This window comes from Myodes glareolus, chromosome 24 (assembly GCF_982192425.1).
Source record: "Myodes glareolus chromosome 24, mMyoGla1.1, whole genome shotgun sequence".
Lineage (NCBI taxonomy): Eukaryota > Metazoa > Chordata > Mammalia > Rodentia > Cricetidae > Myodes > Myodes glareolus.
Window position 1 is genome coordinate 873933 of NC_142049.1, and position 10743 is coordinate 884675.

At 48.2% G+C, this 10743-nt stretch overlaps 1 protein-coding gene across 2 annotated transcripts; it reads left to right on the forward strand.

Annotated features, from left to right (window-relative positions):
• Positions 1 to 750: 750 nt before the first annotated feature.
• Positions 751 to 10522, forward strand: Neu3 (neuraminidase 3). Of its 2 annotated transcripts, XM_048435044.3 has the most exons (4): positions 751 to 977; positions 3785 to 3895; positions 4914 to 5125; positions 6309 to 10522. In XM_048435044.3, the coding sequence occupies exons 3-4, from the start codon at positions 4919 to 4921 to the stop codon at positions 7353 to 7355; spliced, it is 1254 nt and encodes a 417-aa protein (XP_048291001.3). In that variant the 5' UTR covers positions 751 to 977; positions 3785 to 3895; positions 4914 to 4918; the 3' UTR covers positions 7356 to 10522. The 2 variants fall into 2 exon arrangements, with proteins under 2 accessions (XP_048291001.3, XP_048290999.3); XM_048435042.3 differs by lacking the exon at positions 3785 to 3895 and having other exon boundaries at positions 752 to 977.
• Positions 10523 to 10743: the final 221 nt, after the last annotated feature.

The window sequence follows — 10743 nt, forward strand, 5'->3', positions numbered from 1 at the left end:
GCCCTAGTTCATATATGTATAAGTAACCACTGTCTAGATTTTGATGTCAGTGTATTCCACATCTTGTTTTTGTTTCTTTTCATTTTCCTTTGGGTCTTCTGTTTCTGGTAACCTTATTGACCAGGCTGAGTCATCTGTAGCTTTCTTTGTCTCCATGCCTGACTGACCTTCTTAGAGGCTGCAGTGTCTCAAGAGGGGTCTTTTCTTCTTTGGGGGAGGTGGGGAAGAATGGGATGATCCTTGGACATGACTGTATGTAAACGTGTGTAGGCAATACACAATAAATAGTCTGCAGAACTGGAGCATGAACCTAGGATGATGTGTGTGCTAGGCAAGTGCTCCACCATTAGCTGGTTACAACTCTGTAAATACTTTTTTATCCTGTGATAGGGGCTTCTTGATAAATTGTTCAGGGTGGCCTTAAACTCATTCTGTGGTCCAGACAGCTGAAATTTCCAGTTCTCCAGCTTTCGTCTCTATCCGACTAGGTGAGTTCACAAGCCCTGTGCCACCAGGCCCTGATAAATATATTTTTGCAAGGCGAGTGTCCAGTGCTTTGGGTGCACACACCCTTCCACCTCTGTCTTTTTTTTTTTTTTTTTTTTTGTAGTCCCCTCTGAGGCCCGGAACCTTCGCTCGACAATTAGGCTGTCCAGGGAAGTTTTAGGCGGTGATACCTTCCACAAACCAACCGACAGATAAGAGCGTTGAGAAGCCAGCAGGGCGGGCCCAGCGAGGTGAGGGGCGTGGCCCGGCCGGGGAGATTGACACCCGGCCGCTGCGGGACCATTGCAGTGCGCACCGCTAGTAGCTTCATCTCGGCCTGGTCTCGCTTTCCTTTCCTGCCTGCTCCTGCTCAGCGTGTCTGTCTCCGCCTCCGCGATCTCTGTCCGCCGCTTCCCTGCCTCCATCGCCCCAGCCCTGCTGCAGGCCCCCTTCCGAGACTCCACGGAGAGCCCGGAGAGACGCTGGAGCCGGTGAGCTGGGGTGAGGGTCACCCCAAATGTGGCCCGGGACTGTAGGGACCTCACAGCCGGAGAGTGTTTTGGGCCGTTCTATTTTTGTTATCTTCCATCCGCAGCCAAACTTAAGCTGTAGTTTAGAATCGTGGAAACGAAGCGGGAACCGAGCCAAGGAAAAGCCTTCTTGGGACAAAGGAAGTTGTGGTCGGGCACGAAGGGCCTGGGGTGGGAATTTTGAGACTAGGTTTGCAAACAGAGTGGCCTCACCGAAGTTTTTCTTCTCAAACAAGGTTTCAGAAGTCGTACTACCTTGTACCCTCTCTCTCTGAGAAAGAGAGTGGAGAGGACTGTGTTGGACGGAGAGAGTATGGAACTGCAATTAATACTTAGAATTCTCTGCTAAAGCAAACAATTCCAAAGCAGACCTGTACGTGATTCTTCTGTCCCCAGTTCTCAGCACACAGTTTAGCGTTTAAGTGTCAATGCCAGGCCACTATGTTACCGCTGTCATCAATATTATTAGCATACTCATAATGAATGAAAATTAATGACTATTTAATTGTTGAGGTGATGACAGAACCAAGAGTGAATTCTGAAAAGGTCAACATTCATAATTAAAGACATTATATTTGTATAGTGCCTTAAAGTGTACAAAACACTCCCGAGTGCTCCTCATCAGTGTGCATTATTCACCTTTAACAAATGAGAGCCAGTCACATGCCTTACTCTTGAGCCTGGGGCATGACAGTCACAAGTTCAAGACCAGCCCAGGTACTAAGAGGAGGCGTTGCAATTGATAGAATAATGCAGTGCTTAAAGATGCGGCTTTGTACTGGGAACGCCACCGTTAATGTTATTTTATTGTCATGAGAATATCATCGGTATATAAACACATCTATACAGTATAGACCACGGCATGGCTGGGCTAACTGGAATATACTTCCAGCTGATTTAGTGTGCTGTTTCACAGTAGAAGTTTAGTAATTAGATATGCACTCCAATAATGACAGAAGGTGTAATATAATGAATGTTCAAGCCAGCAAAGTAGCTTATTGTCATTTCAAGTTTTATGAACTATACACAACTGTGTTATGTTTTTATATGACTGGCATCACCACAGATGTGAGTAATGTCCTAGAGCTGTGAATGACTAAGGTGTCTCTAGGCAATAGGAATTTTTCAACACTTATAATCTTGTGGTATTTGTAGGTGAAAGGATCAAGGAAAAACACCTTGCACATAAATAGACCTGAGACTTGGGCCAAGGAAAAACACCCGATTTGACCCCAGGACAACAGCTTGAAATCACACTAATCCTTGAACTTGCCCCTCAGGCTGTGGAATCCCACCAATCCCTGAGCTTGCCCCAGAATCAGACCCCCAAAATGCACCTATTGAAAGCTCCACCCTCCCACCTCCACTCCCAGAAACCTACATAAAGTTTGTGCCCTGTTCAGTTTGCTGCTGTTTCTTACCAGAGGCAGCCACCCTCCTGAAAGCTTCCTTCCCAATAAATCTCTTGGGTGAGGTTTGCTGGGTGACTCTTTTGCTGGAGCCCAGCTGTAACGACTTTCACCAGAGCAGAGCAGCACTGTAACACTTGCTGGGTAAGCGTTCCCCTAGTGGAGCCGAGTTGATACACTCTGGAGTTCTAAGCAGAGCTGTAACAACTTCACTGGGGAAACCTTTCCTGCAGAGTTGTTACACTTGCGCTGGGGAAACCTTTCCTGCAGAGTTGTTACACTTGCGCTGGGGAAACCTTTCCCTGTAGCAGCGCTGTAGGCGCCTATGCTTTCTTTGTGGTGCAGTGACCTTCTTGGCTCCTGACTGCCAGGATATCTTTTCATCGAGCTGCAATGCTTACAGCACCTCCCCCCACACCCATACAGCCTATTATTACATTTTATATAGTGCTTGACTGCATTCAGATATCAGTTTCAGGACTCAGGAATAATATGCCCTGTTTGGCATGGTGGCACATACCTGGAATCCTAACACTCAGGAGACTGAGGCTCAAGGATATCAGGTTCAAGGCCAGTCTGGGCTTTACAGTGAGACGTTGTTTTGTTTTTTAAACTATATAATGACTTATAACTGAAAAATATGGTATAGTGACTGCCATGTATTGTGATCCTGTTGTGCAATAGGCCTTGTGACAGTTACTTAAGGACCTTTCATTCCTATGTAGAATTTAATGGTGGCAAAGCCTTGCCAGTTATAAGTAGTTACGCTGCGGCAGGGGGAGGGAAGTTAGTTGGAACATCTGGGAACTACTATGGGGCCTCTGATCTGCTGGAGGCTTGTTTGAGTTAAAAGAGAACTAGGTGCCCTCTCAGGAGGTTGAGGGGGCTGTAGGAGAAGATAAGAAAGTAATGGTTTTTACTGGCAAGCAGAAACCCACTTTACAAGGTTTCGGAGGAATGCTGAGTGTTTCCCGGGTCAGAGTCCAGCCTGAGCTGAGCACAGACTGCCACCCTGCACACTGGGACCTGACATGATGGCCCTTTGATTTTGTAGTGTTCATTGTATTATATGTGTAATCTACGAGCCCTCAGAGAGTGCTGGGTCCTGTGGAGAAACAAACAGGGAGCTCGTCCGCTGGAGGGTGTCTGGACAGAGCTGGGGGAGGTGAGGGAGGGAATCGTGTGGCTCTCTGAGAAAGAGTGTTCCAGGCAGAGCAGGTAGCTAGCTTGGCCAGTTATTACCTTCTCTGGGGCCTCGGTCTGCACAGGTGCGCCTCTTCTGTTTTCCTACTTGCTGTTGTGTCACCTCTAAGATAGCACTTACTTTATCTGTGTGCACATTGTCTTCCTGCCCTCCAGTGTTCTCAGCTTAAAAGCAGGTGGCTCCTCAACACCGTTGTCAGGGCCTGCTGTACGAAGACACTCAGAAATGTTTGCTGGATAAATACAGACGGACTCATTGGCCTACGGGTTGCTGTTTGTTTGTTTGTTTATGCAAATTATTTGTAAAAATGGGCTTTGGGTGACATAATTTGAAAGAAAATTAAATCCTAAGCCTGTTTTTGTCTGCTTGGTCTGAGTCCCTTCTGTGGCCTCTGAGAAGTGGGACTTCTGGGCACTTTCCAAGAGTTTCTGGAGGTTTCCACTCCCTGTTATCACAGGCCTGCTAGCCTGGCACGTGGCAGATAGAATATCGCAAAGAGGGCTGAGAGATGGCTCAGTGGTTAAGAGCATTGCCTCTCTTCCAAAGGTCCTGAGTTCAATTTCCAGCAACCACATGGTGGCTCACAACCATCTGTAATGAGGTCTGGTGCCCTCTTCTGGCCTGCAGGCATACATGTAGACAGAATATTGTATACATAATAAACAAAGAAATATTAAAAAAAAAAGAATATCACAAAGACCCATGTAGCTGAGTTTTCAAGAACATAATCTCCAGGGGGCTGGAAATAAGAGGGAACCCAAAGCCACAGTAGTTATCCCTTGAGTGACAGTTAACTGGTCACATAAAAGTGTGGCTTTTAAGACCCTTGTCACAGCTGCCAAAGCTGCAGGTCCACCCGGGCTACAGCACCTGGAACTGAGCTCACAATACCAGGCTGACTCCCTTGAGAGTCTGCACCCTCTGTTGTGTGCCCCCCCCCCCCCCCGAATAAACTATGGGTAAGACCTTACTGACAGAAATGAATCAGAAGGTTGTCCTTTCTCCTGGTCTTCAGGAGAGGGAGGGAACTTGCCTTGAGAATTGTTGTCCGTGATCTTACTCAAATGGGTTTGGTTTATAGTCATCTAGAACCCCAGGCTGAGAAATCAACGTGTCTGGAGAGCAGATGTATTGAATGAGGGTGCATCTTATTTGCTTTGGCTGCTGAGGCCATGATGCTGTCTTTGTATGAGAAAGCGGATGTTTGCGTACATCCACAGCTCGCTGTGTCCTCAGCAATGGACTCATATGCAGACTCCCACTCACTGCTTGCTGTCCTCGCAGAGGTCATGGAAGACATGCCATCCTGCTCCATCAGCAGCACTCTGTTCCAGCAAGAAGACCAGCAAGGGATCACCTACCGGATCCCAGCCCTGCTCTACATCCCTCCCAGCCACACCTTCTTGGCCTTCGCAGAGAAGCGGTCCACAAGCAGAGACGTGGATGCCCTCTACCTGGTGCTCAGGCGAGGGGTGATGAATGGCCACTCTGTACAGGTGAGTGATCCTCTTGGATAAGGACCTGGGACTCATCTTCTCTCCTCAGAGCTGAATGCACTTCTGGTTCTGTTCTCCCCACCACCCCCGCCCCACCTTTGCCAGCAAAACTCTATGTGGGAAACTGAGGGGAAAATAATAAAAAACAGACTTTTACTGAGCTATTTTGTGCCAGGGATCCACTGAATTTTATCGTGGGCACTGTTGTTAATCATGTTTAGCACATGGGGGAACATGGCTCAAAGAGTTTGTCATTTACTCTAAGCCATGCACCTGTAATCCAGCAGCAGAAACATACTTCAAACTCAGGCGCAAGCTTAGGCCTCTGTGGTGCATCCAGACCCTGCACGGTCTGCCTTTTGTTTCTGTGCCCTGATAGGACCACCCAGGGGAGGGGGCACCATTAGTTCAGCGTTCCTGAGTGCTTCATCTCCTCATCTGCCTGCGTTTCTACTTCTCACCGCCTGAGCGGCTCGAAATGGGTGCCTTGCTCTGTCACCGTGAAGATGTGACTCTGCTGAGCCCCCATCCTGGCTTTGCGTGACATTGGTGCCCGTTTCCTTCTGAGGAGTTTGTACTGTGAGGGCTTTCCAGACCGTTTGTACTATACGTCATTACTAGGTCAGACTCCACAGAGGCCCAGCCCTGAGGCTGACGGAGCCCAGAGTGCCAGGTGTCTGTAGGACAGACAGCGATCAAACACCTTCACTCTGAGCAGTCTCAAGGACACACACCCCTGATAAACTTTTTTTGGCTGGTGTTGGAGATACAAATGCATATAATTTGGGTGTTATCCAAAAGGCCCATAGTCTAAAAGAGGAGATAGTTACCAAAAATATGCATACTCCATATAGCTGCTGTAGCTTCTTAGAAGAGTGAGTTTCAGCGAAGCCCCCAAAGGGGGTGACATTGGAGTTGGATATTGGAGATTGATTTGGAAGTCCAGATGCAGCAAAGAAGAACATTCTTGAGAGAGCACAGCTTTTTACAATATCTAGCATTATCTTTTTTCAAATGTAAAGCCACCTTGTAGTAGCTGCAAATTTTGTGATTATTTGGGCATTCAAGATTCTGTTCATGTTAATGTCATATATTGTTTGCAAAAAGAACTGGCGCTTTTAATGAGCCTTGTGTCTGCCTATTAGTAACCCAATCCCACTATCTCCTTCTTCCCCTCGACTAGTGGGGACCGCTGCAGCCACTGATGGAAGCCACATTACCTGGGCATCGGACCATGAACCCCTGTCCTGTGTGGGAGCGGAATACCGGCCGTGTGTACCTGTTTTTCATCTGTGTGCGGGACCATGTCACTGAGCTTCGGCAGATTAGGTTAGGCAGGAATGCTGCCCGTCTCTGCTTCATTTGCAGTCAGGACGCTGGGTGCTCGTGGAGTGAAGTGAAGGACTTGACTGAGGAGATCATTGGCTCAGAGATGAAGCACTGGGCCACGTTCGCGGTGGGCCCGGGTCACGGCATCCAGCTGCAGTCAGGGAGACTGCTCATCCCCGCTTATGCCTACTATTTCTCACGCCGGTTCCTCTGCTTTGCGTGTTCAGTCAAAGCCCATTCCCTGATGATCTACAGTGATGACTTAGGAGTTACGTGGCACCATGGCAAGCTCATTGGGCCCCAGGTGACAGTGGAATGCCAAGTGGCGGAAGTGACTGGGAGGGCTGGTAACCTTGTGCTTTACTGCAATGCCCGGACACCAGACAGATTCCGAGCAGAATCCTTTAGCACTGATTACGGTGACTGCTTTCAGAAACCAGCCCTGAACCCACAACTCTATGAGCCCGGCTGTGGCTGCCAAGGCAGTGTAGTGAGTTTCCAGCCCTTGAAGATACCGCAATTACAAGACCCAAGTGGTGAAGATGCGCCCGATACTCAGAAGCGCCCTCTGCTGGACAGCTTTCTGGAGCGGGAGGAAGGAGCTGGAACCCCATCAAGAACATGGCTCTTGTACTCTCATCCAACTAGCAAGAAGCAGAGAATTAACCTGGGCGTCTACTACAACCGGAACCCCTTGGAGGGGACCACCTGGTCCCGCCCCTGGATCTTGCACTGTGGGCCCTGTGGCTACTCTGATCTGGCTGTTGTGGAAGAACAGGGCTTATTCGCATGTTTATTTGAATGTGGGCAGAAGCATGAGTGTGAGCAGATTGCCTTCCGTCTGTTTTCAGATCAGGAGGTCCTGAGCTGTGAAGACTGTAACAGCCCTAGTAGGAGCTAAAGCCAAATCTAGACTGAAGGGTGAGGACCCAACTTTCCACAGAAGGGATTACAGAGGTCTCTGATGTCTACAGAAAATTCAAAAGCTAATATTTTGCTGCTTCCATTTCTTTTCCCTTTTCCCTTTCCAATGAGCCTAGAGAAAATCGTGCCTTACCGTACACAGCAATAAGGCTATGGAACTGGGAGTTTGGAGACCACGATGTGGTTTGGGCTCTGCTGCTGGCTTGCTTTAGGACTGTGGATGTATCCCCTGAACTCTCTGGGTATCAGGTCTCTGTTATAGAATGAAAAGGTTGGTTTGCGACTTTTTGTCCTCCCATTGAAAGGAGAGACCGAGTGCTACCTCTTGTCCCACAAACTCTGGATTCTGATCGTGGGTGGGAGCCAGAGACTTATCTTTTCAAATGAGTCACTGCTCACTTGAGTATGAGGTGACATATAGGTGCTTTGACCAGAAGAAAGATGTGCATCGTTCTATTTTTAATAAGGAAAATGCCTTTACCCTTCTAATCATACCCTAGCTCTTCAAGTTCTCTAACCTGGAAGAACTGAGAGGGCAGAACCGTGAAGTCGGCTGCTTTCCCTGGCATTGCTGCTATGTTCAACCCCCCCTCCCCATCCAGAAAACATTTCCCAGGGAGAAAAATGAGAACCCCCTGCCAGCTGCCCTTGATAATGGTGCTGATTGCTTTTGATGTCATTACCTCCATTAAAGATGAATCTGAGGGGGGCTGAAAGATGGCTCTGTGGTTAAGAGCACTGGCTGCTATTCTAGAGGACCTGGGTTCCATTCCCAGCACCCACATGGCAGCTCACAACTGTCTATAACTCCAGGTCCATAGTATCTAACCCCCTCTGGCCTCTCCAGGCACTTCATGCACATGGTACACACACACACACTTGAACACACACTCCCATACACAGTACTCATGTTCCTTGTCTCAAACAGCTTTTGGCTCTACATCATTTACTAAAGGGTGGTTATAGGGCAGCCTGGTGTGCAGACCTTGCAGGTTGAAAGTAACAAATGCATACAGACTTTCCTTCACTCTTATGTGAAGCCCACTGACAGGGAAGACCTCCATCCAGGTGGGAAGGAAGAGCCGCCAGGGTCTAAGGATGACTGGGGTAGATGATAGCCCTGGCAGTTGGGGAAAGGTGGAGGCTGGAAAGAGAAGAGCCCCCATGAGAGGTAGGAACTCACTGTAGAGACTCTCACTGTACTACACTAGGGTAGACACAGTAGCTGAATTCTGTGTCTAGGACGAAAGGATGAAAAACAGCTTTGGGATTTCTGTGGGAATGTCCAAGAAGGGAGTCAAGGAAGGGGCTTAATTGCCTGCCCATGTGAATGCCACTTCTCTCGTTTTCCTTTCTGACCCACCCCTTCCCCTTGCTTTGGGCTTGTATCTACTTAGTGACTAGCTGTAAAACCCTTAACTGGGAAAAGGCCCTTTGTGCTCTTTTCAGAAAATGTAAGAAAAGAAGATCAGAGACTCAGGATGTCTGAGATGAAGACTAAAGAGAGATGGAGTGGGTGACAGCAACTGGGGAGAGCAGGAACAGAAGATGGAAGACCCTGCACCTTTAGGCAAAGAGGCGGGTGTGAGGTCCCATCTTGTGGGGTGGTGTAGAGGGTGGTGCTGTGGGAGAATCAGGTTGAGCTATTGTCCTGAAGCTTTCAGGAGGGGAGAGAGACCTATCCAGGCCGGTGGCTCAGCCTGTGCAGGAGGTCCAACCTGAACCATTTAACTGTCTTAGCTTGTGGTTCAGCTAAGCAACAAAGACAACTGTGGACCCTCCAACCTTGCCAGTCATCCAAAGGCTTCAGGGCCCTGGGATGTGTCTCATGCTGTGGCAACAATTGTTGAAGCCGCTTCAGCCACCTTCAGGTTGAAAGAGTAGAAAAGATGGTGGGTAGTCACACTACCAAGGAAAATAAAGCAGAAAGGAGGCCCGTGGTCTAGGTGTGAAGAGAAGCCCATACAGACTCTGATTTTTTGCCTTCATAGTGTCCCAGTCTGCCCCTGAGGTCTCTAGAATGGAGTGGCACAGTAACCTATCGCTGGAGTTCCAGAGAATAGGCCTCCCGTCCACACAACCTCCTGGCCCATGTTCCTTCATAATCACCTCAGGTTCTTGTCGTTTGGTGCTGCATTTGGACCTGCATGTCTTGGTCATGAGTCTCTCCTCAGAGTGCCAGAGGATGTCATGAAGCTTCACTGTGAACCCTAGAATCCACATAGGTCAACCTGAGGCTGAAGGGTTAATGATCTCCATCTGGCCCTATCATGTTATCCCTCTGTACAGCTGAAGTCACATTCTGAGTCTCCCGTTGGTCCTTCCATGGGCTGCCAGGTGATACTATCTGCTGTGTCCTCTAGACCCCTGCTAGGAGGGGTGGAGAAACCCTTTTTCCTTTTTAACTCTGAATCACAATAACTTGTCTATAATACTGTTTTTCTGTCACATTCTGAATTCGCTGAAAGTAAGAGCTGTCTTTGTCCTCTGTCCCCAGCAAAGGGGAGATGGTAGGCAGCAGGAAAGATAGGCTGAACAAACAAATGAGTCAGAGATCCTTGACCACCCCTTTCCAGGTTCCCCCACGTCCAAGTACTGCTGAACCGTCACTGTAAATAAATGCTGTGTGCTCGCCAGGTTCCAGGTCCCTTACAATGCTTCCTGGAGCTGGGCTTTTATCTAGGTCAAGCCTGGTCTTGTCTTGTGAGATGTCCCAAGCCTAAAGCCAAGCTGTGATGTGTGGGGTTCTCACTTCACTGATATTCCCCTTTTGTCCCTGTGTGGACTTCCCATGGCTGTCACTCCTGCAGGATTCCAAGGGAGATGCTGAGCTCACGTTTTGAGTCTTGCTTGGCTCTGTGATGCCGGCACCAGACATGTCATTGTACCATAAGCATCACCATCACTTAGAACAGTGGCTCTCAGACTGTGGATTGGGACCCTGTGGGGTCACATGACCCTTTCACAGAGGTTTCCCAAGAACATCAGAAACACAGATATTTACAATTCATAATGGCAGCAAAATTACAGATATGAAGAAGCAATGAAAATAATTTTGTGATGGGGGTCACTGTCTTAAAGGGTATCAGCATCGAGAAGGTTGAGAACCACTGACTTAGGACCAATAAAGATGCTTAAAGGTCATTGTTCCAGTAATTAGTGATCTTTGTTGCTAAGGAAACTGAAAAGATCATCATCTTAATATCTATTAATAGTTCACATTCCACATTTTTTCTTTTTTTTTTTCTTTTTCTTTTTTTGTTTTTCGAGACAGGGTTTCTCTGTAGCTTTGGAGCCTGTCCTGCAACTAGCTGTTGTAGACCAGTCTGACCTCGAACTCACAGAGATCCTCTTGCCTCTGCCTC